General features: G+C 39.5%; 1 protein-coding gene across 9 annotated transcripts in view; it reads left to right on the top strand.

Annotated features, from left to right (window-relative positions):
- Nucleotides 1–25,946, top strand: part of ARHGAP21 (Rho GTPase activating protein 21) — a 139,293-nt gene that overhangs the window by 105,844 nt on the left and 7,503 nt on the right. For 6 of the 9 annotated variants that reach the window (XM_070432879.1, XM_070432872.1, XM_070432902.1 and 3 more), the window contains 15 exons: nt 4,610–4,768; nt 4,914–5,016; nt 8,642–8,678; nt 11,565–11,690; nt 12,990–13,274; nt 16,031–16,095; nt 16,171–16,310; nt 16,851–16,993; nt 17,753–17,908; nt 18,005–18,083; nt 18,705–18,778; nt 18,857–18,946; nt 24,398–24,523; nt 24,703–24,744; nt 25,056–25,161. In XM_070432879.1, coding sequence (XP_070288980.1) covers nt 4,610–4,768; nt 4,914–5,016; nt 8,642–8,678; nt 11,565–11,690; nt 12,990–13,274; nt 16,031–16,095; nt 16,171–16,310; nt 16,851–16,993; nt 17,753–17,908; nt 18,005–18,083; nt 18,705–18,778; nt 18,857–18,946; nt 24,398–24,523; nt 24,703–24,744; nt 25,056–25,161 — 1,731 coding nt within the window. The remainder of the gene's footprint in view (nt 1–4,609; nt 4,769–4,913; nt 5,017–8,641; nt 8,679–11,564; nt 11,691–12,989; nt 13,275–16,030; nt 16,096–16,170; nt 16,311–16,850; nt 16,994–17,752; nt 17,909–18,004; nt 18,084–18,704; nt 18,779–18,856; nt 18,947–24,397; nt 24,524–24,702; nt 24,745–25,055; nt 25,162–25,946) is intronic. The other 3 variants (XM_070432893.1, XM_070432855.1, XM_070432910.1) reach the window with 2 other exon arrangements.

Genomic DNA, 25,946 nt, shown 5'->3' with positions numbered 1-25,946 from the left:
AAAGAGATAGGTAGAAGAGATCAGTAACTTTTTTGTCTAATCCTGTTTGGATTTTCTTTACCTGTTGCAACAATGTTATATTTTTACAATTGGAAAATCTATACTGATAAAAGGGCAATATGCAAATTAACTGTCATTCCACGACAAAGATGGTGGCACCCATAGCCATAAAGATGGCGGTGCCGGCCTGAGCCACAGAGCCAGCCGGAGTGGGCAGGACGCTTGGCTTCCTTAGCAAGCCCCGGCCAGCCGCCGAGGGCTGGCCTCTGGGTGGCGGCCACGGAGCCAGCTCGGAGCGGGCAGGAGGCGGCTCTGGCCTGGAGTGAAGGCGGGAGGAGGCAGCCAGAGCGAAGGCCCGGGTCCCGAGTGCTAGAGGGAAGCTGGTGCCGGCAGCCAGGGGAAGGAAGGCCTATTCTTGCATGAATCTTCGTGTTTCGGGCCTCTAGTACTTAATAAGAAATTTTAAATTGAAGAAAAAAATTACCACTCAAGTAGGAAACAAAGGCTAATTGGCATATACACACTCATTAAAAATTTAAATCTAGCTAAGAATATAATGACAGCGACCCCAAGAATCTTTAATGTCCATTTACAAAAGCAAGCTATTGGTCATTTTTGGCAACGAAATATATTGTCATGCCAGCAAACATCTCAAACTAACTGAATCTTTCTTGGACCACAAAGTTATTCATTTAATTTTCTGCCAAGCAAAATAGGAGAAAATGCATGCTTTATACTTTAAGACAAAATGCATGCTATTTTCATCTGACAGAATATTTAAGTTTATTAAACATTTAGAAATTTGTCAAAAATATGACCAAAAATAAGAAAATCTGACAGCATACTGGTTTTGAATATATTTGTATATGAAAATAAAATTTTTTTTGTTTTCCCTTTGGTCAACTAAAGGTCTGTTTTCTTAAACATTGGAAAATGAGATAAGCCTTAATTATTCTTGTTTTTATATAGTTCACACATTGGTAATAAAACAATAAAGATTTTCATATTTTTACAAGAATAACAATTGGATTTATTCATATAATTTATAAATTTAAGGTAATATAATTTTGTATATTTTAATGTATATTTAGGTGGGTTTTTTTTCTCTTTAATATAGTAGTACTTATATTTATCCTAAATAATGCAAACAGTACTGAGCATGTAAGGCAGTGTTCTAGTCTCCCCCTACACCTGCTTTGTTAACACTTTCTAGAACAGGTGCATGTCTATTCTTCCAGTCCTTTTTGCACTCAATTACTTGAAGCAGAGATTATGTCATATCCAGTGTGTTTTAAAAAAACAACCATGTAGTAAGTCAAAAGATATTGAATGCATAGCTCCAGGGAAGTCCAGAGTCATAATTAAAGTTGCTTTTGAAATTTTGTTTAATGCTTAATCCATGCACCATTTGAATTTCACTCCATGATATTTGATTTTACATAAATAAATCTCAAAATGTTTTAAAATACTTTGCAAGGTTATAAAATCAATTCTCTTGAAAGAATTTTCCCTAGCATCTTGTAGACATTCTTTGGCACATGTGGTAACTGCATATCCTCAGAAGGATGGTTGCTCTGCTTTGAAAACATTGTTTTATAAGAGCATCATCTGTTTTTTAAAATGTCTTTCTAAATATTTTCTATGTATGGATTTATGTAATAAATGTTATCTGAACCTCTCCAGTGAATGTTTTTACTGCAGAAATCTCTTCAAACATTTAATACTACGTAAGCCAGATAATTCCTTCATATTAATACTCATGAATTCATATCAGAATTGTAGACCAGCAGGTTCCATAGACCAAACTTACACATATGCATCATTTGAAAAAACACACAAAACAGTTTGTTAATTGTAGTGATTTAAATACTAATGATAGCTTTAAAGAATACTCAGCCTTCAGTAAAATTAAAGTTTTGTCCTTAATGAATTATTTTAAAAACCTCAGTTATCTCCTTGCTTTTGGGAAAAGAATGATTATATTCTCATTGTCATGGTCTTAGTATAAAATTGATTCATAGAGAAATTTTCAAAATGTTTTCTGATGCTAGATTGTGAAGAGCTGCTTTTAAAGGAAATTGTAAAATCAAAGAATAAGTTTATGATAGTCTGAATTTGCTGATTTTTTAGCCATAAAATGGAAATGTTAGAATTTCTAACATTATTGTTTTGATTATAATGTTGATCATTAAGATGATAACGCAGTCTTAGGATTTGGTTAAAATTAAAATACTTGACCTTTTAAATCACAGAATCAAAACCTCATTTCATCATTATATCCTTTAAATGGTTTTATTATGGCCTGGCTGGTGTGGCTCAGTGGTTGAGCATCAACCTATGAACCAGGAGGTCATGGTTCAGTTCCCAGTCAGGGCATAGGCCTGTGTTGCGGGCTCAATCCCCAGTAGGGGGCAAGCAGGAGGCAGCCAATCAGTGATTCTTTCTCATCATTGATGTTTCTCTTTCTCTCTCTCCCTCTCCCTTCCTCTCTGAAATCAATAAAAAATATATTTAAAATAAATAAAAAATAAAGGGTTTTATTGTGATTTTCTAAGGGTTGGTGCATTTATTTTATGAACTAAAGTTCTTGCATCCTATTAAATTACATTCTCTTGACCTAAAATATTAGAAATTCAATGACTGAAATTTCCACAAGAGTGAGGATTTTGACCAGAACTATTGTTCGCCAATTTGGAAAACAAATATAATTTACTAGAGGTCCAGCGCACAATTAAATCGCGCGTGGTTAGGGTCCCTAGGCCTAGCTGCAATCAGGGCCATGTCTGCCACCCAGCATTGCTCCTCCGCCTCCCTGGCCCTGCCCCGTGAACTTCCACGCTCACAGCCCCCACCCTGCGAGGCTCCTTGGCCTCCTCAGCCGCCCAAGTCCCGCGACACTCCTCTGCTGCCCCGCGAAGCTCCAGGCTAACAGCCCCTGCCCCGCCTTCACCGCCCCGCGACGCTTTACGCTTTACGCTTTACGCTTGCCGCCCCCGCCCCATGACGCTCCTCCACCTCAGTCACCCCAGGAAGCTCCTTGCTCATAGCACCCCGCCCCGCAAGGCTCCTAATCCTCCACGGCCCCTCCCCACCACACCGTGAAAGCCAGACCTGCCCTTTGGTCATTTGGCCCACAGCTTCCTCCTCCCGCCACAACACCCACAGCTCCCACTCTCTCAGCTCCCTAGCCTGCTGTTTGGTCGTCTATCCAGTCGTGACGGCACCTGTCTATATATATATATATAGATAGATAGATATAGATATACATATACATATACATATACATATACATATAGATAGATAGATACTTCTAGAGCAGGAACTCTGGTATCAGATTGTCTAAGTTCAAGTTCCATCCCTATGGCTTGGTAACTTTATACAAATAACCTATCTATCTTGGTTTTTAAAAATAGTACTTATTTCTATAGAACAGTCTGTAAATAGATCATAGAATGTCATTAGAATTGAAGCAATATATGTAAAGTATTTAGAATGGTGCTGGTACCTAGTAAGCAATATTAATGTTATTGTTACTATGCATGTATGTGCATTCACATATACATTTCTGCCCATGATGGGCTTTTGAGAAGCTTAAAATTTATAACACCTAAAATATTTATATTTTTATAAGGGTACAAGGGAGCAAATGGAGATTTCTCCTGAGTGAGGGCCTACATCCTTTTTTTGATTTCCACTGAAGTGTGGCTGTCTCAGTCTGTTTGGGCTGCTATAACAAAAATGCCAGAATGGGATGGCTCAAATAACAGAAATTTATTTATCACAGTTTTGGAGGTTGGGAAGTCCAAATTAAGGCGCCAGCAGATTCGGTGTTGGTTGAGGACCCCGATTCCCGGTTCATAAGCGTGTCCTCTTATGGTAGAAGGAGCAGGGGAGCTTTCTGGGGGTCTCTTTTATAAGGTCACTAATCTCATTCATAGGACTAGAGCCTAGTCACTTACTAGTCACCTCCTGAAGGCTCCACTTCCAAATATCATCATATTAGGGGTTAGGTTTAACCGTATGAAATTGGCGGGAAGGGATACAGATTCCATCCATAGCACTGACCTTGATGATGCATACCTTCTTCTGGCAGCTATATACTGTGCTTCCTCATTTTTTCTACAAAAATTGAAGCTACACTTGAGTGTAGTGTTGGGGAGAGAAGGTACAATTTTAGGAATTAATACTTTGAAGCCTCAGCCAATCACCTTGCTTAGCTGCCTGAAATGATACTGTGCAATGAATTTAAAATTTGGGAAAAAATGTAGGGTGCTGTATGATTGCTCTGCTTTAGTAGATTTAGGTTCTGAATACCTATAAACTTTGGTATCTTGTTATCAGTTAGTGAAGGTGCTGGTTGATTGATAGAAGAAGTCAAAGAAGCAACTCATTTAATTTCTAATACTGTATTCTCAGAATTACTTGGAATACTAGAATAATAACTGTATATTTTTAACAGGCCAAATATGTCATTTATTGGTACTCTATTGGTTGTGTTAATGTCTTTATCTGGTTCTTTCAATAATGATAATTGATTACTTGTTCTGTTACTGTTATTATTAATAACAATTAGGTCATTCAACATTTCGATTTTTATTTTATCTAATAGATGAACCAACTAGCCCTAGCATTGATCATGATATTGCGCATATCCCTGCTTCTGCTGTCATCTCAGCCTCTACCTCTCAAGCACCCTCTCTAGCAACAGTCCCTCCCAGCCTTACAACTTCAGCTCCTTTAATTCGACGTCAGCTCTCCCATGACCAGGGTATGTTTCAGTGAGTGCTTATGTAAACCACCTCTCATTCATTTTCCGTTTTCTGTTTAGAATACAATGACACACTGCGATCTTTTCACCAGTTAAAGAATCTACAAACTACTTGCAAATGTCTAAATGTTGGTTTTAATTCCAGAATCTGTTGGACCTTCCAGCCTGGACGGCCAGCCCAACTCAAAGACAGAAAGATCAAAATCATACGATGAGGGCCTAGATGATTACAGAGAAGATGCAAAATTGTAAGTCACACGTTTTATTTTAAATACTTACTTATGGGTATTATTATTTTAAATACTTATTTATGAGTGTTCAGCATAACTTTGATATGTAAATATTGAATTTAATGATGTGTTTTATATTTTCTAACTTTATGACATTGAAAATGCAAATAAAACAAAAGTTGTTACTATATACTAATTTAATTTTTATATTAATATTTAAAAATCAGTAATCACCTGCCATTCTAGGTGTGTAGCCACCCAGTTCTACTTTTACATGTAACTATGTTTTTTATTTCTTTTTTATACTTCCAGAGTCATGCTTTACATAAAACCACATGCACAATTTACATATGCTTAATGTATGTGTGTATTCTAATTATTTTTATGAAATGCTGTATACATTGTTCTTGGAGAAAATTCGGTGCATATATTCTTGACACATTTTTTCTATGATTGTTTAATTTTCCATTGAAGAGTTGTACCATAATATATTCAACCAGTATTCTATATTCTATTAATAGACATTTAGATTGATCTAATCTATGCTCCCACAAAAACAATATTTAAATGACTATTTGTATGTAGTTCATTTAGCATGTGAGTATGGTTGGAAAAAGATTGGTACATGAAGGGGGGTATGTGCATGCTTTACTTTAATATCCACTGTCAGTTGCTCTCCATAAAGATTATACCAAATCACATTCCCACCAACAGTGTACAGAATTCTCTGCTGTTCCCTTCCCCAACATAGCAGGTTATTCAACTTTTGATTATTTTGTAACCCTAGTGGTATCATATTGTAATTATAATTTGAAAATTTTTATTATTAATTGAATATCATTTCAAGTATATTTAATATATTTATATTTCTTTTTCTATGAACTGCTTTTTCATGTTTCCTACTCATTTTTCTATCTGACTTCTGGGGGCTCCTTATATAAAAGAAATAGTGGGTGAGGTCATGTGTTGGGGGTCAGGAACGGGTGGGGAGAGGTCAATGGGGGAAAAGGAGACATAATACTTTCACCAATAAAGAAATTAAATCTATATATTTAAAAGCCTAAGCAACTGTTCAACCATTCGACCAGTAGCTATGAAGCGCACTGACCACCAGGGGGCAAATGCTCACCACACAGGCATGGAACAGACTGATGAATCTCAGAGGGAAGGGGAGAAGGAGAAGGGCGGGAAGAGATTAACCAAAGATCTTATATGTATACTAGAGGCCTGGTTCACAGATTCATGCACTGGTGTAGTCCGTTGGCCTGCCTTGTAGGGATCGAGCCAAAACTGGCCCTGTGCACAGATTTTTGCACCAGTGGGGTCCCTCGGCCTGGCTTGCAGGGATTGGGCTGAAACTGGCAGTCTGACATCCCCAGAGGGGTCCCGGATTGCGAAAGGGCGCAGGCCAGGCCAAGGGACCCCACCGGTGCATGAATCCATGCACCAGGCCTCTAGTAAATAAATAAAAGAAGCTAGCTCTTTTCTGAGATCAATGTTGCAAGTCTTTACCCAGTTCAATATTTTTTCATTTTATTTTCTTAATTTTAACTGTGTAAAAAGGTTAAACTTTTTTTTTTTTTTTTTTGGCAGTCAAATTTAGGAATTTTTAAAATGGCTTTTGGGTTTTGTGTCATACTGAAAAAGCCTTTCTCTCCTCTAGAATTGTAACAATGTTCTTCAGTGTTTACTTCTCAAATTTGTTTTTCTTTTTTTTTATTTACAACTTGGATTCATCTGGAATTTATTTTATTCTAATTAAGGCGATGAAGAGCCAGCTTTATATTTTTCAGTGTCTCTCGGCTGCTCGCAAAGCATGTATTGAATGTTATACTTGAGTATTGTACTTTTTCCACTGATATTACATTTTTATTATATGGTAAATTTTTATATGTATTTAGTATTTTTAGATTCTGTTCTGTTCAGTTCATTCATCTGTTTATATACCAGATTATGTTAATTATAGTGGTTTTATAATGTTTTATTACATGCGGCTATTCTCCCTCATTACTTTGTCATTTCCAAATTTTCCTATTTTTATTTGACTATTCGAACTTGAAAATTAATTTTCTAGTTATTAAATTATCTTTTTAAAAAATATTTTCTTATTTATTGAATTTATGGAGTGACATTGGTTAATAAGATTATGTAGGTTTCAAATGTAGATTTCTATGATACATTATCTGTATATTGCATTGTGTGCCCACCAGCAATTTGAGGGAAGTTTGTATGAGGTGTAGCCAGTGCAGAGGTGCAGGCTAGCAGGAATTTCTCTAATGATGAAGTGTTTGATTTGTGAGCTCTTTTAACATTTACTGCTTCCTCACTGGAAGATACCAGTAATTGTCACATTTCAGAGTCTACTTCACTCTACAAGATGGCAGGACTGCGTTTCTTCCTTAGTTCTTACCTCCTCTGATATTCATGAGGCTCCTGTCACCAGCAAAAGCACCCTGCTGCCCATTGTTTCAAACAAGGGAAGGCTGATTTGATCTCTCAGAGAACAGTGCACTGCAGTTTTGTTTGAGATATGCAACTAGTGGCATCTTCTCTTCTTGTATTAATTTTTACTTCATTGCATTTAACCACCTTTCTTCATATATTGTAGTTCAGAGTTATAGATGTCTCCTGATATTGTTGGAGATTGAGTTTGTACATTTGCTTCTGGTTACCTTGTTGTTTGAGGTGGTTTATGAGAGGAGAGGACAGTGTCCTCTTTAGTCACATCTTAAAATGCTAAGTTCCTTAAATGAATTTGGAATTTAAGAATAACAGAAAACAACTGTGTTCCCTAAAGTTACGTAATTTTGACTAACTCATGTGAATATGCCTTCTGAAACCCTAAGTCTTTTTAGTGGCCCCAGTTGTTCTTATTGAAATCATCCAGAATGTGTCTGGAAGGGCAGAGCAGAGCGGTTGGCCGGGGCCAGCCTGACAGCACTTTTCCTGCTGCATGTGGTTCTGAGTGGCCACAACTGGATGAGTATAGACATGCTGCTCTCTCAGTGTCTGACAGTTGGCGACACCTAATCAATTATTAACACTGTGGAAATCCTCAATAGAGCATTGCAACTCTGGTTGACTAATAATAGAAAGCCCAGTGTTTAGCCTGAGTAGCTTTCTTTGGTCTAAAAAAAGAAAATCTCACACTTTATGCCAAAATAGTTTTCATATACCAGATTAACTAAGAAAGCTTCTATCCAAAATTTAATTATAGCCCAGCTGATGTGGCTCAGCAGTTGAGTGTCCAACCCAGGAACCAAGAGGTCGCTGGTTTGATTCCCAGTCAGGGCACATGCCTAGTTGCAGGCTCGATCCCCAGTAAGGGGTCTGCAGGAGGCAGCTGATCAATGATATTCCTCTTTTATTGATGTTTCTATTTCTCTATCCCTCTCCCTTCCTCTCTCTCTAGAAATCAATTAAAAAACATATATATTTTGTAAATGGTGTCTAGTTATAGTTTAAAAAAATTAATTATGAAATTAGCTGTTTTCTGACTTGATTGAATAGTGAACATTTAATATAGTAATTATAAAATGTCAGCTCACTAAAGAAAGATTAGTTGCAATATTCAGACTATTCTTAACCTCTTTAAGGTATTTTATGCACCATTGAAAATATTTATATACTTCTTTTCCAACAGGTCTTTTAAGCACATATCCACCCTGAAGGGAAACAAGGTTAGTATTGAATATTTAAAAAATATCAGCAAATGATAAGTTTTTATTTACCTTAGTTTACTTTAGCTCTTCACAGAGAATGATTTCTTTTATCTATTAGATACATTTCATAAATGTCATAATCTTTTATTTTGTAAGTTTTGCATGCATTTGGAAAATATTATATTTAAAGGATTCTTTTCTAATTTCTAAACGTATTATATAGAATGGAGCAAAAGTAGATTTACAGTTGTGATTATGTGTAACAGTTTATTCTTATACTAGAGCAGCGGTTCTCAACCTGTGGGTCGCGACCCCTTTGGGGATCGAACAACCCTTTCACAGGGGTTGCCTAAGAGCATCAGAAAACACATATATAATTATATATTGTTTTTGTGATTAATCACTATGCTTTAATTATGTTCAATTTGTAACAATGAAAATACATCCTGCATATCAGATATTTACATTACGATTCATAACAGCAAAATTACAGTTATGAAGTAGCAATGAAAATAATTTTATGGTTGGGGGTCACCACAGCATCAGGAACTGTATTAAAGGGTCACGGCATTAGGAAGGTTGAGAACCACTGTACTAGAGGCTCAGTGCACGAATTCATGCATGGGTGGGGTCTGGCCAGCCCGGCGCCAATTGGGGCAGATCAGGACCAGGCCTGTCGGGAGGAGGAAACGGCAGGAAATTGGCTGGCCAGCCTGCCCCAATCAGGGCCTGAATGGGGGCAGGTCCAGCTGTGGGGAGGGGCTGTGGGTGGTGGACTGGCCGGTCCCGCCCTCGAATGGGGTGGGGTTGCAAATTGGGGGGTCAGTAGCCTGGGGAGGGGCTAGGGGAGGTTGGCCAGCCAGCCTCACCCCCGATTGATATGGGAGGGTGGGGCCCTGGGCTGATCAGGGTTGTGGAGGCTGATTGGGGTGAGTAGGGGCTCTGGGCAGTGGGCCAGCTGGCCCCACCCCCAAATGGGGTGGGGAGCCAATCAGGGGCCAGCGGCCTGGGGGAGGGGCCATGGGTGGTTGGCCAGCCGACTCAGCCCCTGATCGGAGTGGGGGGGCCAATTGGGGACGGAGCTGGCTGGGGGGGAGGGGTCCTGGGCTGATCGGGGGTGGGGCTGGCTGTGGGGAGGGGCTGCAGGCGGCAGCCAGCCAGCCCTGCCTCTGATTGGGGTGGGGGGGTTGATCTGGGGTGGGGCCAGGTGTGGGGAGGGGCTTTAGGAGGTAGACAAGCTAGAGTTTGGCCTTTAGGAGGTTGGCCTATTGGAATGGGGGGGCAGATCAGGGGCTGGGCTGGAGGGAGGGGCTGTGGGCCGATTGGGGTGGTGGGGCCCATTGGGGGCAGGGTTGGCCCGGGAGGAAGGGCTGCAGGGGTTGGCTGGCTGGCCCCACCCCCTGATCTGGCGGGTTTGCTGGCCACAGTGGGCATCATAGCGACCAGTCGTTCTGGTCATTATGGTGTTCCGGTTGCTGGCTTTTTATGCATATAGATTATGAATAAGCTGATTGATGTTTCTCACATCGGTCTTTCTCTCACTTTCTCTCTCCCTCCCTCCCTCTCTTCCTCCCTCTCTTAAATCAATAAAAACATCACTAGTGAGGATTAAAAACAACAACTAATGGTTATTAAGATTTTTAACTTAATTGACCTTCCAGTAATATTCAACACAATTTTCCACTCCCTCTCTGAGACTTTCTTCTGCTGGTTTCTATGCCTAACATTTCAATTATTGGCATATCTAGAGGTGGTCTGACCCTCTCCTCTCTGTGTAGCCTGATTTCCCTGATGATCTTACACAGAAGTCTCCAAAAGTTTACATTGCTAGTCTTGACCTCTTCCCTGAACTGCAGCTCATGTAGACTACTGCCTACACGACTTCTTCATTTGATGTTTAATAAGCAGTACAAGGTTTACATGCCCAAAAGGCCTTGATCACCCCAGACATATTTATCCCCCAGTTTTCCCCATCTCACTGAGTCTACTTCCATTCACCCAGTTGTTCAAGCCAAAAATCTAGTGGCCTTTTTTCTTTGTTCTCACCCTCTCCCAGATCAAGACCTGTCACCGCTACCTCCTGAATCTTTATATTCCTCCCTGTCTTCACTTCTGCTGCTTTAGTCGAGGATGTCATTGTCCCTCACCTGGATTCCTCCAGTAGCTCCTTTTGTCGTGGTTGTCTTAGAATCCGTGCTCCATGTAGCACGCAGGTGACTTGCATTGATGAGATCATGTCACTCCCCTGATTCAGTCTTTAATGGCTTCTTTCACACTTCCTACCAAGGCCTAAAGACCCTAAGCCAGCTATAATTTTCCACTTCTCTTACTCACACGAATAGTGAACATTTAAAATGATATTGATAAATACATACATGCATTAGCTGTACATTCTCCCTGAGTTACTCTTTCCCTGACCTTTCCTGGTTGGCTGTTTTAAATATTTTTTCTCCCAGATTTAAACTTGAATGCTCTGTTCAGAGAGGCCTTGCCTGAGCACCACCAATGTTTAGCTGCTGCTGTCATTCGTAATTGCATCCCACTGTTTTCATTCTTCAAATGGCACTGATCACAATGTGATATTTTTATTTTTTATTCTTCTTTGTCTTTTTGTACTAACATGTGACCTCTTGAGAGCAGGAAAATTATATCATTTTTATTATTCTTTCATGATTAAAAATTTCTTCAGATGTCTAAAAAAAAAAAGGTGGTGGTAGTATACATTTTTTAACAAGACCAGAAATTTTTCTAATGTAATTGATAAAGGTAGGATTTTTCAAAAATAGCCCTTCACTTGGAACATTATATAAAAGACATTTTCACCAAAGTAATTTTATCACACAAATATTTATAAAAGAAAAAGCTGACAGTTTACTGTGGTTTCTTTTTTGGCCTTTTCTGTAGATGACAGACAGCCAGAAGTCATCAGAAGACTCTGGATCCAGAAAAGACTCTTCCTCAGAGGTTTTCAGTGATGCTGCGAAGGAGGGGTGGCTCCATTACCGGCCACTTGTCACCGATAAGGGCAAGGTAGTGCATTTTTTGAGCTACTGTAAGCGCATTAAATGCAGGCCCTGAAAAATGAAGTATAAAGTCTGTATACATAAAATATCCAGAATAAAGAGTGAAAAACATATTTTATAAATATCTTTTTCTATATGAAGGAAAGATTTTTTTAAAAGTTCTCATCACCTATTTTTCTACTTTTCATTCTGTGTATCAACTATGTATGGAATATATTGTCATATTTTGGTAATGTAAAAGAGAAAGCAAAGTTATTTAAGAAACTGCTTTTTTTTAAAAAATATATATTTTATTGATTTTTTACAGAGAGGAAGGGAGAGAGATAGAGAGTTAGAAACATCAATGAGAGAGAAACATCGATCAGCTGCCTCCTGCACATCTCCCACTGGGGATGTGCCCGCAACCCGGGTACACGCCCTTGACCGGAATCGAACCCGGGACCCTTGAGTCCGCACGCCAACACTCTATCCACTGAGCCAAACCGGTTTTGGCAAGAAACTGCTTTTATTATTCAAATTTATTAGCTATTATCACAGAGTAGTCCTTTAGGGAGTGGCACTTCTTCATATTAATTTTTAAATTTTCATTTAACTTCTCCCAGTTTATTATTTTAAATGCCTTTGTAATTCTCCTTTCACTTTATTTTATAAATATTGAGTTATATAAATGGCTATCACACTATCAACATATACTTCATTTAAATAGATTTTAATATAATAAAAATTTTGCCATAAATTTTCCTATAATATTTGGGCAGCTTATTTATAAAAAATTTTAATATTGTTATAAGAGTTTAAAATTTTAAGAAAACTCACTTTAAAATGTAGCTATTGTTATTTGAATTAACAAAATTGATCAACCATATAAAGTTGATCAATTTTGTTAATTCATTTGTTATATTTACTCTTTGGGATCTTCTTATGCAGTGTTTGTCATTTTCATGATTGGTGATTTGTCTTAAGCCTAACTCTCACCCAGAAGATTTTTCTGGGTGATTTATTTATTATTTTCTATTCCTTTAGCATTTTTAACATATTTTGCTACACCTGTTTTTATCTTAATTACTTTATTTATTTTCCTAATGAAGTTAAAGTTGAGATTTCACTATCCTTGATTTTGATATGAATACATTGCCTCACTTGGTTTACACTCTATAATTTTTGTCCTTCCTCTCCTAACAAGTATATATTGATATAAATCAGGCACCTGCTACATTTGGTATACATTTGTGCTTGTTAGCAGTGTTGTTTAATGTGTGAAATTTCACCAAATATTAAGTATGCCTGAACTGTTTCATGTTTCTAGCGAGTTGGTGGGAGTATTCGTCCATGGAAGCAGATGTATGTTGTACTTCGGGGCCATTCACTTTACTTGTACAAAGATAAAAGAGAACAGATGATTCCATCTGAAGAAGAACAACCCATCAGTGTGAATGCTTGCTTAATAGACATCTCGTACAGTGAGACCAAGAGGAAGAATGTGTTCCGACTTACCACGTCAGACTGTGAATGCCTCTTTCAGGCGGAAGACAGAGACGATATGTTAGCTTGGATCAAGACCATCCAGGAGAGCAGCAACCTAAATGAAGAGGTCTGTGCAAACCAGTGATGGTAAAATAGGACACATTTGTTCACATCTTTCTTATTGCTTTTCTTCTTCCAGAAGACTGAAAGAGTCTGATACATTACTTTAAACAAATATGATAATATGCTTAAAAATAGTTGATCAAAGGAAAACTCAGCTGTACCTATTTTATATTATTTTTACTTATTGGAAAATCATCATTACTGAACTAGAAAAATAGATGATTCATATACTCTGCATACATTCTCAGAAGCAATGAACCATGTTTGGTTCCTAGGCCTGTTCATGAACTTTATGACTGACTACTTCCAAATCTGTCTTCTTATCACTAAACAGAATTGTTGAGTGGTTTAAGTTATAGATAGGGACAATGCTTATCAAAACAAATTACTCTGTAAATACAAAGAGATGATGATATGATGATTTTTGTTAGTGGAATTATATAGTCAACAATATAGAATAACCTATTATAATACATTAATTGGTTTTTAAGAAAACTAGAGCCCTGGCTGGTGTGGCTTAGTTGGTTGAGCGTCGTTCCATGCACCAAAAGGTCGCTGGTTCAATTCCCTGTCAGGGCACATACCCAGATTACAGCCTTAATCCCCAGTAGGGGCCGTGCAGAAGGCAATTTATCAGAGGTTCTCTCCTATCAATGTTTCTTTCTCTGTCCCTCTCCCTGCTCCCCTCTCTCTCTCTAAAGTAAAAAAACAACAAAAATATTAAAGAAAAAGAAAAAACTCAAATGATCAGAAATCATGTTATAAGCCAGTTTTTCTTTTTAATAAGGAATAATGTTTAAGTACTTAAAGAGTTTCTGGCTCACAATCAAGATATTTTTACAACATGAATTTTGATATTTTCAGTGTATATAACTATAAATTTTAAAGTAATGATTGTGTCTAGCTTTTCATTGAGTCTCTTTTTCATTGCATTGACACAGTTTTTCTAACACGTTGTTTTCACTTTGTGCCCATTGTTAGGACCAAAAAAAAGAAAAAAAGAAAGCGTAACATTCTTTTTCCTTACTTTTTTTGAAGTACCCAGGAGCATAGACATTAACTGTAAGGTTATACAATTTATCTTCTTTAATTTAGTCATTCCCATTATTTCCAATTCAAATTGGAAAACTTAGGCTATAGGGAAAATGCCTGTGCTTTATTTTTCTGCTAATTTACACTCTCCCTTGGGGGTTAAAAAGCTAATACCAGATTGTAGCGGTACAACCTTTGTTCCATAACCACCACTACAAAGAGAGCATCAGCCTGAATTTTTGCACAGAAACAGGGAGAATAAGAACTTGGATGTAGATTTCAGCTTTACGTGACAGTTCAAGGAGTTCCTGTTGAAAAAGCACCAGCTGTGTGCAGGGCATTCTACAAGGCTGTAGAGCGTCTTTCTTACGTTCCTTCAGATGACTTCATATGTGCAACATGGAGGGCTGTCCTGAGGATTTACTGAGATAGTGCTTGTGAAGAAAACCGCATGCTGCCTGATAGATAATAAGCATTTACTTAATGTCAGCCATTATTGTCATCATTACCATCTAATGTTGACACATAGGCATTTTTCCTGTTTTATAGATAAGAAGGTAATAATTCACAGCATAGGGCAGACACTCTTCTAAGCATTTCACGTGAATTAACCTCAGCAACCATATGAATTGTCCTTTTACTATCATCTTCACCATTTCACAAACAAGGAAGCCATGTGGCAAAGAGAGGTTACGTGATTTCCCCAAGGTCCCGTAGCTGATAAGCATCTGGGCCCGGTTTAAACCAGGCGTCTTACCCTAGATCTTAACCATATGATCTCTGTTGGTAAGTGGGAAGAGTCATTTTGAATTTGAGATTGTTTGACTCCAAAGCCTGTATTTTTTATAAATTATATTGTTAAAATGAGACAACTAAAACATTTTTTTTTGAGGACACATGCCAATGTATAATTGGAATCAATAGAAAAGAATCATCACTTTGTGGTCAGCTCTAAGATTGCCATTAGCATATTATAAAGTTATTAAAAAAAAAACACCTGTTTTGAAATTTCCTCTTCTTTCACTTCTGACACTAATTGACCCTCAATCTCACTACTCCTACAAGTTAATTATTAACAAATTTTGGCAGTATTTTTTTAACTTTTTAAAAATATATATATTTTATTGATTTTTCACGGAGAGGAAGGGAGAGGGATAGAGAGGTAGAAACATCAATGAGAGAGAAACATTGACCAGCTGCCTCCTGCACACACCCCCAGTGGGGATGTGTCCGCAACCAAGGTACATGCCCTTGACCGGAATGGACCCTGGGACCCTTGACTCCTCAGGCTGACGCTCTATCCACTGAGCCAAACCAGTCAGGGCAATTTTGGCAGTATTTTTTCATCTTTTATCCAACTGTATTATTTGGAAATGCTGATCTTTCTGGTATTAGTAAGAGAAAAAACTGGCTTTCTGTTTCCCAGTTATTAATTTAAAAGACAGATCAATAAGTTTGAACACGTGCTACTGGCTGGTAGTATTCTAAGTATTGCTGCGGTACAGAAAATAAACAGAAAAGACTCACAGTGAGGGAGGCACTTGGAACATCTGTCACACCGTGACGGTGGGGGGTGATGTGGAACAGGGATTTTACCGCACCACCACTGAGTAAAGTAGAGTGTCTTTATTGAATCAGCAGAGTAGGACAATAGAGAGGCTCAACAAAGGTAGGGATTCCTAATTTTGTTCAGAATAGACTCTAACTTTACCTCTCTTTATTCTGCAGGACACTGGTGTTACTAACAGGGATCTAATTAGTCGAAGAATAAAAGAATATAACAGTCTGATGAGGTGAGCGTTCCACCATGCACCTAAGTTAATTTGGATATAAAATACGTAATTATTAAGAAACATTCCTTCTTTCAGCAGCAAAGCGGAACAGTTGCCAAAAACGCCTCGCCAGAGCCTCAGCATCAGGCAGACCTTGCTTGGTGCTAAAGCCGAGCCAAAGACGCAAAGTCCACATTCTCCCAAGGAGGAGTCAGAGAGGAGACTGCTCAGTAAAGGTACTGATGGTGGCCATTCCCAGATGAACTTCATGAAATGATTTAAAATTGGGATTTTCATGGTATTTTCATATTTCTTGGTACCATCTTTGCTGACCTCAGAGCCCAGTGTGAGCTCGCTCAAGACCACTGTGGGCTGGGTCTAGGCCAGTGGGGCTTTCCCTTTAAGGCGCCAGTTCTCATAACAAATACAAACTGAAGGAAAGTATAGCACATACATCTACACAACAAATTCGATTAATGCAGAGGACCAGGCCCTGTCGTTTTGAGATAAATTATGTGTCCTTTTTGCAAAACTCTCACTATGAAATTGTCACATTGATTCTATTTTCTTGACTGTTTTAAAGAAAATCGTGATACAGATTACAAAAAGGTAAAGAAATGTATTTGATAGCCACTAAATTATATGGAAGGTTATTACTTATAGTACAGGACTCTGGTTTATGTAAATATCAATAAAGGATTTTTTAGGTCATGATTTAGACACTTACATTTTCATTTTTTTTCTTATATTGTTTTATTTTGAATAACAATCAAAAGATGAAACCAGCCCCCCAAAAGACAAAGGCACATGGAGAAAAGGCATCCCGAGTATTATGAGAAAGACTTTTGAAAAAAAGCCTACTGCTACCGGAACGTTCGGGGTCAGATTGGATGATTGCCCGCCAGCTCATACCAATCGGGTAGGAGACACCAGCCAGCTGGGTTATCTAACGCTGTAATTCAGTTGTGGGACCTGTTACACAGCCATTCCGATGACAGAGAACCTGTTGATTTATTGAGTGTTTTCCTCTTCATAGTTGACCTTAGTTTCCCCGAGCATTTCTGATCTGTAAGGATGTGTTGAGTAATTTTATCAGTAATGCTTTTTTCTCATTACTGACTCTGAAATAGAATAGTTATTCAGCCATTAGGAATATACCTGAAATGGTCAGTAAGAATTAATTTTCAAATCCTATGTTTCTGCTTTTAGCATCATAAAAGAAGGGTGAGAACGAGGACCTGATTAAGAAAGTATAATAAATGTAATTGTGTGTGTGTGTGTGTGTGTGTGTGTGTGTTTTAAGATTCATATCATGAGTTGATTGATGTTATTCCCTCCACCCCTTTTTTTTTTTACTTTATTTCTATTTATTCAACTGAGCTGTTCCCACATTGTCCTTAGGTGTTCTTGTTTTCTGTTTAGATTATTATCTCCCTGTGGACCATTCCCTTTCTGTCTTGACCTAGTTTCTTTTCCCACTGCCTCAAATATCTCTTGCTTGTTTTATCATTTCCCAATTCTGCAGTGTCTATATTCTTTAATTTCTCTATCAAAAAGCAGTAATTTATATATTTCCTTTTGGATGGTATACAAGGGCCTTTTAGCTATGGTATACATCTACTAACTAAATATAAACATTGGTACTATATTAAATAAAATATTATTTCTTGTTTTGCAGTATATTCCATTAATAGTTGACATATGTTGCAAATTAGTTGAAGAAAGAGGTCTTGAATATACAGGTATTTATAGAGTTCCTGGAAATAATGCAGCCATCTCAAGCATGCAAGAAGAACTCAACAAGGGAATGGCTGATATTGATATACAAGATGATGTAAGTTGTCTATTTCTTTGTGGATAACTGATACGTGGTTCTTCCTTTGGTGGTATTGACTACAAAACTACTGTATTTCTATTTCTTCCTACCTAGAAATGGCGAGATTTGAATGTGATAAGCAGTTTACTAAAATCCTTCTTCAGAAAACTCCCTGAACCTCTCTTCACAAATGGTGAGTGAACACCCACAAAAGAAACCAGATGAAACAGTCAAATATTACATTGTTGGAAAACCATAGCATATGAGATTGAAGTAGGAGAAAATACGTTTGTCAAAGGAAACGAGATTTTGTTTAGTTTTTATTTAGATACAAGGCATAATTTTGTACGATTTTTTTTGTCATGTGGTTTTTTTTCCTCCTGATAAATATTAATGAAAAGCAGAGTTTCAAAAAAATTATTTACACTCAGTAAAAATAAATATCTTGTTCATTCACATTTGTAGTCAAGATAAAAAGATAGAATTATTGTTTCCAGTCAAAAGTCTTCAGACCAATAAGATACAATAAGTAGAAAAATATTTCTTCAGTCAAGCCAAATATTTGACTTACATAAGACACTGTACTAGATGTTTGTGGTCAGGGAGAGAGAAGAATATACAGAGTGTATAAATGCAGGAGTACCTCAGAGAACTCACATCTTAGAGAATTTCCTTTGATTTTATGATAAGGGTTAGAGGATCATTAAAAACTATGGCAGTCTTAGTGACTTACATCTCAAAGGCTATTTAGATTTTATACAACTCACCTAAGCAATTTAAGATAAACTTGCCTTATTGTTCTTATTGTTGTCAGATAAATATGCCGACTTTATTGAAGCTAATCGGAAAGAAGATCCTCTAGACCGTCTGAAAACGTTGAAAAGACTAGTAAGTATCATTTTTCTATTTCTGGGGGTAAACCTAAAATTCAGCATCTAAATCCATCCTAAAAATAATATGTTTCAGATTCACGATTTGCCAGAACATCATTATGAAACACTTAAGTTTCTTTCGGCTCATCTGAAGACAGTGGCAGAAAATTCAGAAAAAAATAAGGTACGTACCACCGGTGGCTTTAGGTGAAAAGATAGTCTTCATTGCTTCGTGCCAAGTAATCAAAAATAGGGTCATAATTCAACAAAAGCTCTAAAATGCTTCATATTGGCTGATCAGCCCCTCTAAAGATCACTCTGAAAAGCAAAAGACCCAAAAATGTCAGTTGTCACCATTTTTTAAGACATTTCTGTTTCATTTATCCAGCAAGAAAAATCCAGAAATTTGACCTCTTTTATTTTCCAACTGTATATCAATATTTTGAATAGGCAACATAACAGTCAGTGTATCAAATCGTGTACAGTGAAAAATAGCAGACATTTTTGTTTAGTTTTAAGCAGGTAAGACCTTTTTGGTGGTTTTTAACACTATCCCATTACCTTTATTAAACACACCTATATTTGTGATTCGTTTCTTTTATCTAATACTCAGTCCATGTTTAGTTTTTCCTGATTGATATGTGGACCTTGTTTGGATATTGATTTAAACGAACAACTGTAAAGACATTTCTTTAAATCATCATCCAAGCAAGGTTCATGCACTGTGTTTGATACATTATTGTCTTAACTTTTCATCATTCTCATCACTCATTGGTGATTGTTGCCTCAATCCATTATGTCATCAGAGATGGCAAATGATGATTCTCAGGCATTACTGCTTAAAATACTAAAACAGCCATTTTGGTTTTGGGAGAAGAAAAATCGCCAGTATACCGCAAGTTGAGGGATACTGCTGTCACTCCTCTTTCTAAGGGCAGTACCTGCTAACGTAGAGAACAGTGCTCTGATACTCTGGAAGACAGTTGTTCACAGTTGTAATAAGGCCCGATTATGAGAACAATGTCAACCCTATCACCTATAAATTGAGAAGGTTACAGTGGTATAATTTCCTTTAGACACTCAATTTCCTCAAGTGATAGGGCTATGGAGGAGGGAGGAAGAGAGGGAAGGAGAAAGAGAGCACCTATATTAATTGATTTTACTATTTCCAGAAGTGTATACAGTAGGAGCCAAAAAGTTGTCAATATAATTAAAGTTGAAATATTTTCTAATTCTTTCAGCATTTCTCAAAGTATACTATGTCATTTGTCAGTTTTGCTGGATGTTAGTAGGAGTTACTAGGAAAATAGTAGGAGTTATTGGTCTAATTAGTTTATAAAGTACTAGAGGCCTGGTGCACAAAAATTTGTGCACTGGCGGGGGGGGGGGGGTGTCCCTCAGCCCCACTTGTGCCCTCTCACAGTCTAGGACCCCTCGGGAGATAACGACCTGCTAGCTTAGGCCCACTCCTGGGTGGCAGAGGGCAGGCCCAATCCCTAGGTGCCTGCCCCGCAGCTCCTGGTCGGGCTCAGAGCAGGGCCGATTGGGGAGTTGGGGCGCTGCCCCCTGTCATGCACAGAGCAGGGCGGATCAGAAGGTTGAGATGCCACCCTCAGTCATGCTCAGGGTAGGGCCAATTGGGGGGTTGGGGCGCCGCCCCCGTCACACTCAAGGCAGGGTCGGTGGGGAGGTTGCAGCGCCACCCCCTGTCACACACAGAGCAGGGCCCATCAGGGGGGGGTTGGGGCTCCGTACCCTGTCACGCACAGAGCAGGGCCGATCAGGGGCTTGGGGAGCTCCCACCTATCACGCACAGAGCAGGGCCAATCAGGGGGTTGGGGAGCTCCCCCCTGTCACACATAGAGCAGGGCCGATCAGGGGGTTGGGGTGCTGCCCTCTGTCACAAACAGAGCCGGCCGATCAGGGGGTTGGGGCGCTGCCCCGTCACGCACAGAGCAGGGCCCATCAGGGGGGGTTGGGGCTCCGTACCCCATCACACACAGAGCAGGGCCCATGGGGGGGTTGGGGCGCTGCACCCTGTCACACACAGAGCAGGGCCAATCAGGGGGTTGGGGAGCTCCCCCCATCAGGCACAGAGCAGGGCCGATCAGGGTGTTGGGGCACCTTCCTGGACAGAGCAGGGCGTATAGGGAGGTTGTGGCCCCGCTCCCTGTCACACACAGAGCCGCAGGGCGATCAGGGGGTTTGGAGGCTGCCCCCTGTCACGCTGCTCCAGGGGCCAGGAGGCCTCACTGCTCTGCTGATCCCGGTGCCAGGAGGCCTTCCTGCTCTGCTGATCCTGGTGCTGGGAGGCCTCACTGCTCCGCTGATCCCGGTGCTGGGAGGCATATTACCCTTTTACTATATAGGATCGAGGCCTGGTGCACGGGTGGGGGCCGGCTGGTTTGCCCTGTAGAGTGTCCCGGATCAGGGTGGGGGTCCCCACTGGGGTGCTTGGCCAGCCTGGATGAGGGGATGATGGCTGCAGCTGGTCACACCCCCTTCAGGGTGGGGGTCCCCACTGGGGTGCCTGGCCAGTCTGGATGAGGGGATGATGGCTGTTTGCAGCTGGTCACACCCCCTTCAGGGTGGGGGTCCCCACTGGGGTGCCTGGCCAGTCTGGGTGAGGGCATGAGGGCCGTTTTCAGGCTGGAGGGCCGTTTTCAGGCTGGCGGGTGACTGAAGCTCCTCCCAACCTCTCCTTTTTTTCTTTTTTTTTTTATTCTGGGATTTATTTACCTTCTATGGCTGTCACTGGAGCTGAGAGCCGGCTTTAGCTCAGACCTCGGCTGCTGAAAGCAGGTTTCTGGCCTTTGTTTACCTTCTGTATTTGAAACTTTGTTGCAACTCCAGCTCTGAAATCCCGGCTGACTGAAAGCAGGTTTCTGGGGTTTTGTTTAGCTTTTATATTTGTAACAGTGTTTCTTAGAGAGCAGCTCAGAGGCCAGCAGCAGCAGGCGGGGAACCTTGGCTTCCTCTGTCACTGAAGCAAGCAAGCCTCCTGTTCGCGTTAGTTGCCTGGATGCCGGCCGCCATCTTGGTTGGCAGTTAATTTGCATATCGCCCTGATTAGCCAATGGGAAGGGTTAGCAAAGTTACGGCTAATTACCATGTTTCTCTTTTATTAGGTAGGATTGAATTAAACCAGTGGTTTTCAACCTTCTGGCCCTTTAAATACAGTTCCTCATGTTGTGACTCAACCATAAAATTATTTTCGTTGCTACTTCATAATTGTAATGTTGCTACTGTTATGAATCGTAATGTAAATATCTGATATGCAGGATGTTCTTAGGCAACCTCTGTGAAAGGGTTGTTCGACCGCCAAAGGAGTCGCGACCCACAGTTGAGAACCGCTGAATTATTAAACAAAATTTAACTGATTTCTTTACTGCAGATTTTTTAAGAATCTTTAACATATTAATTAACACTATGAGTCTTGAATAAGGATATAAGGCACTTCATTCCCTAGACCCATGGTCGGCAAACTGTGGCTCGTGAGCCACATGCGGCTCTTTGGCCCCTTGAGTGTAGCTCTTCCTAAGCCTTAGGAGTACCCTAATTAAGTTAATAACAATGTACCTACCTATATAGTTTAAGTTTAAAAAATTTGGCTCTCAAAGGAAATTTCAATCATTGTACTGTTGATATTTTGCTCTGTTGACTAATGAGTTTGCCGACCACTGCCCTAGACTTATTTGACTGCACATTGTGGAACATCTTTCAAAAAATACATAAATAAGTAATTAATGAGTAAATAATCTGTGAAGTACTTATGTTATTAGTTTTATATGGAAATCAGCTAAAACTGTATGTACTAAATATTACTGTATATATAAATAATAATGCATGTTATCATTAGCCTAAAAACTTAATGAAATCATGGACAAGAATCTAGTAAAATTTTACATAGACCTTCAAGATGCTGGACTTATGTTCTTTGATTGAAGGATGAGATGACTATACCTTCTGGGGAAATGAGAACCATGTATTTTGTGCCCAGTTGAAGTACACCCTTCTTGCAGTCATATTTTTTTCCCCCACTAAGTTAGCTTTCTATGGAAATGCTGACTTCAAGCACCATTTCTCCTTATTTCTCTGCAATAAGCATCGTGTGATACATGTATTGTGGTAGTTAACATATTAGATGCATAGCAGTTGCTTCAGAATCAGAAAAGATCTGTGGATTTTCCACTTTGTACCATAATTGAAAGGTGTTTGTGCATGTGCATGCCTCTCACAAGATAGTATGGTAGTATGGTTCCTTAAATAATATTTTTTTTCAGTATAGCTTTTGAGTTCTGTGGTCATTTTTAACCCCCTTAGTATGTTTTCAGGGCTGGCTAAAGTTACTTAAGATTTTAATCAAATCATAAGTTCAAAATATTACAGCAGACACTATACGATATAACAAAGAAAAACAAAAGATCCACACCTTTGACAATTGTATGATTTAACAAGGAATAGAAATAGCATGGTAATGAATAGCCTGTCTAATAAGGGGGGAATATGCTAATTGACCGTCACACCCTCACAAAGATGGCGGTGCCCACCACCAATAAGGGGGGAATATGCTAATTGACTGTCACACCCTCAAAGATTGCGGCGCCCAGGCCCCTCTGCCCTGCTGGGGCGGCAGGCGGGTCTGGCCCCTTTTTGCGTCTGCCTCTGGAGTCCCCCAGTCCCCTCAGCCCCCCAGCTGCCCAGGGCCCGCCTGAGGCATAGGCAAGCCTTGGATGGTGGCTGCCCAGCTACCCAGGGCCACCTGAGGCTCAGGTAACCAGGGCCGGCCAAGGCTTGCGCTGCCAGTAGTGGCAGCAGCAGAGGTGTGATGAGGGCGTTGCCTTCCCCTGATCGCTGGGTCGCCTCCTGCCCCTGAGGGCTCCCAGACTGTGAGAGGGGGCAGGTGGGGCTGAGGGACTCCCCTGCCCTCCAGTACATGAATTTTCATGCACTGGGCCTCTAGTACAAACATAAGCATGTAATATTGAGGCATTCAGATTGGCTCAATGAGAGGCAAAGAACATCAGAACATGTGGTTGAAGTAAAAATTAATTCAGAAGAAGTACTTCCAGACATTTGAATTTTATATATTAGGGATTTTGCTGTACTAGTGGGCAATTTAGAAAATTTTATGTATCTTTAAGCACTTTTCTACTTTTTAGCCTTTGAGGAAAGGGTGTTTCCATGTTCTTTTCTGAGTTTGATATTAATATTTTTGTCAGTTAGTCTAGCTCCAGAAATACTAGTTTAGAACCAAATCAGTTGCTTTCTATTAAAGACATCTTGGAAGAAAGGAATGCCAGTTCAAGGTTTTACATTATCATGAAAGCAGGACAAAGAAGTTATGTAGACCTTAGCTTATGGGAATCCTGTCTAGGAAGCATTTTTTTTTTATTTAAATTTTTTAATGTTTACACTATTGCAGATGTCCCTCATTCCTGCCCATTTTCCCATCTCCACCCAGTCCCTGCCCCCTGTATTTTTTTTGTACACATCAATCAACCTTTCATTCTTCTTTGAATTCTTTTTCACCAAAAGAACCTGTCAGAAATAAAATACCAAACATGCAATGGGACTTTAAACCTATTTTGTTATGAAAAAGTGTGCTATTTTCCAATATTGTCCTTTATTTCAGATGGAACCAAGAAACCTAGCAATAGTTTTTGGCCCGACTCTGGTGAGAACGTCTGAAGATAACATGACGCACATGGTCACCCACATGCCCGACCAGTACAAGATCGTCGAGACGCTTATCCAGCACGTAAGTCGAGCTTTGCCTCATTGAGAGCATTCTTTTTCCGCGAGCTGCTGGTGGAACAGAATTTAGTTAAATATATATTTTAAGAAAATTACTTTTTTCTGTATACCATCCTCCAAACTATAGATACATTTAGGGGGTTATTTAATTTCTCTTTTCACCTTTTTTATTTTAAATTTTAGCATGACTGGTTTTTCACAGAAGAAGGTGCTGAAGAACCTCTTGTAAGTATGTCCCTCAGGTTTTGTCCCCTGTTGTTTTCCTTTGGGACGCGAGATCCTGGCGCTACAGCAATGTCAACCTCCTGCCCGTGTGCTCTTGCCTGCTTTGCGCCCCGGAAGCAGGTCTCTAGCTCCTCAGTTTCTAAGCTAAAGAAAATACAAGTATGATGGTCATTTTATAGTTAATTATATCTAAAGAAGTTAAAAAATGAAGCTCATGTGCTCCACTCGGTGTGTCTTTTAGTAAATGTTGCTTTTACTAAAGAAAGTATCTCTGAAGAGATGATGAAGTGATCTTTGTTTATTAACCATAGACAACAGTGCAGGAGGAAAACACAGTGGACTCCCAGCCAGTGCCAAACATAGATCACTTACTCACCAACATTGGAAGGACAGGCGTGTCCCCTGGAGATGTATCAGGTAACTCTTGCCTGGGCAGTATCGATCTCAAGGTTAACATTCTTATAATATGAAAGCGCAAATCAATCATAAGTAACAATTCACTATGATTTTTTTTCCCTTTTCTCCTTTTTTCTTTCTAATAAAAAACTTAATCTCCCTTTTCTGATTGATCTTAATTATCTTCCAGTGACTCTAATTGGCAGTGCATGGAGTTGTAATGCTTGTCAGAATGGAAATATGAGGGAAATGAGCATGCGAACCACTGTTTTTGTTCTTTTTTTTTTTTTAATTCACAGTTTCCATGTAATAGTCATCACAAGGTAAAACAGATATATGCTACTGAGTATGTGGTTGCTGTGACGGCAGAAAGTATGATCTAGACTGCATAAGTAGCTCTTATCTTGAGCCAGATGTTCTGTTTAAAAGCAGCAAGTAAAATATGTTGAACCGCTAATGGGCACCATTTTCAGATGTACAGCATAGTATTTGTCACTGTAGATGTCACAGTAAACGTCAATCTATGACATTTTCTGTTTTCTCTTGCCGCTCGAATGTTTGGTTAAGTATTAGTTCTTGTAGGCTCTTTTGATGAATATTTTCTCCTGCCAAACTATTGCACTAACTGAGCATGTTATTTTACACAATGTTCTCCCTTTGTCTCTAGTTCTTGTTCTAGTCCTAAAGGGTTTTTTCAGCACTTACTGACACAGGCAAATCTATACTGATGTTGAACAGGCGAAGTGGGAGGAGTCTATCACACGGTAATGTCGCTAGTGGATTCTGTGGTGTCCCTGATGGACAGC

This window comes from Myotis yumanensis, unplaced genomic scaffold (assembly GCF_028538775.1).
Source record: "Myotis yumanensis isolate MYYU_CA2020_CCGP unplaced genomic scaffold, mMyoYum1.0.hap1 SCAF_1, whole genome shotgun sequence".
In the NCBI taxonomy this organism is placed as follows: domain Eukaryota; kingdom Metazoa; phylum Chordata; class Mammalia; order Chiroptera; family Vespertilionidae; genus Myotis; species Myotis yumanensis.
This window is presented reverse-complemented; position numbering and strand designations above follow the sequence as displayed.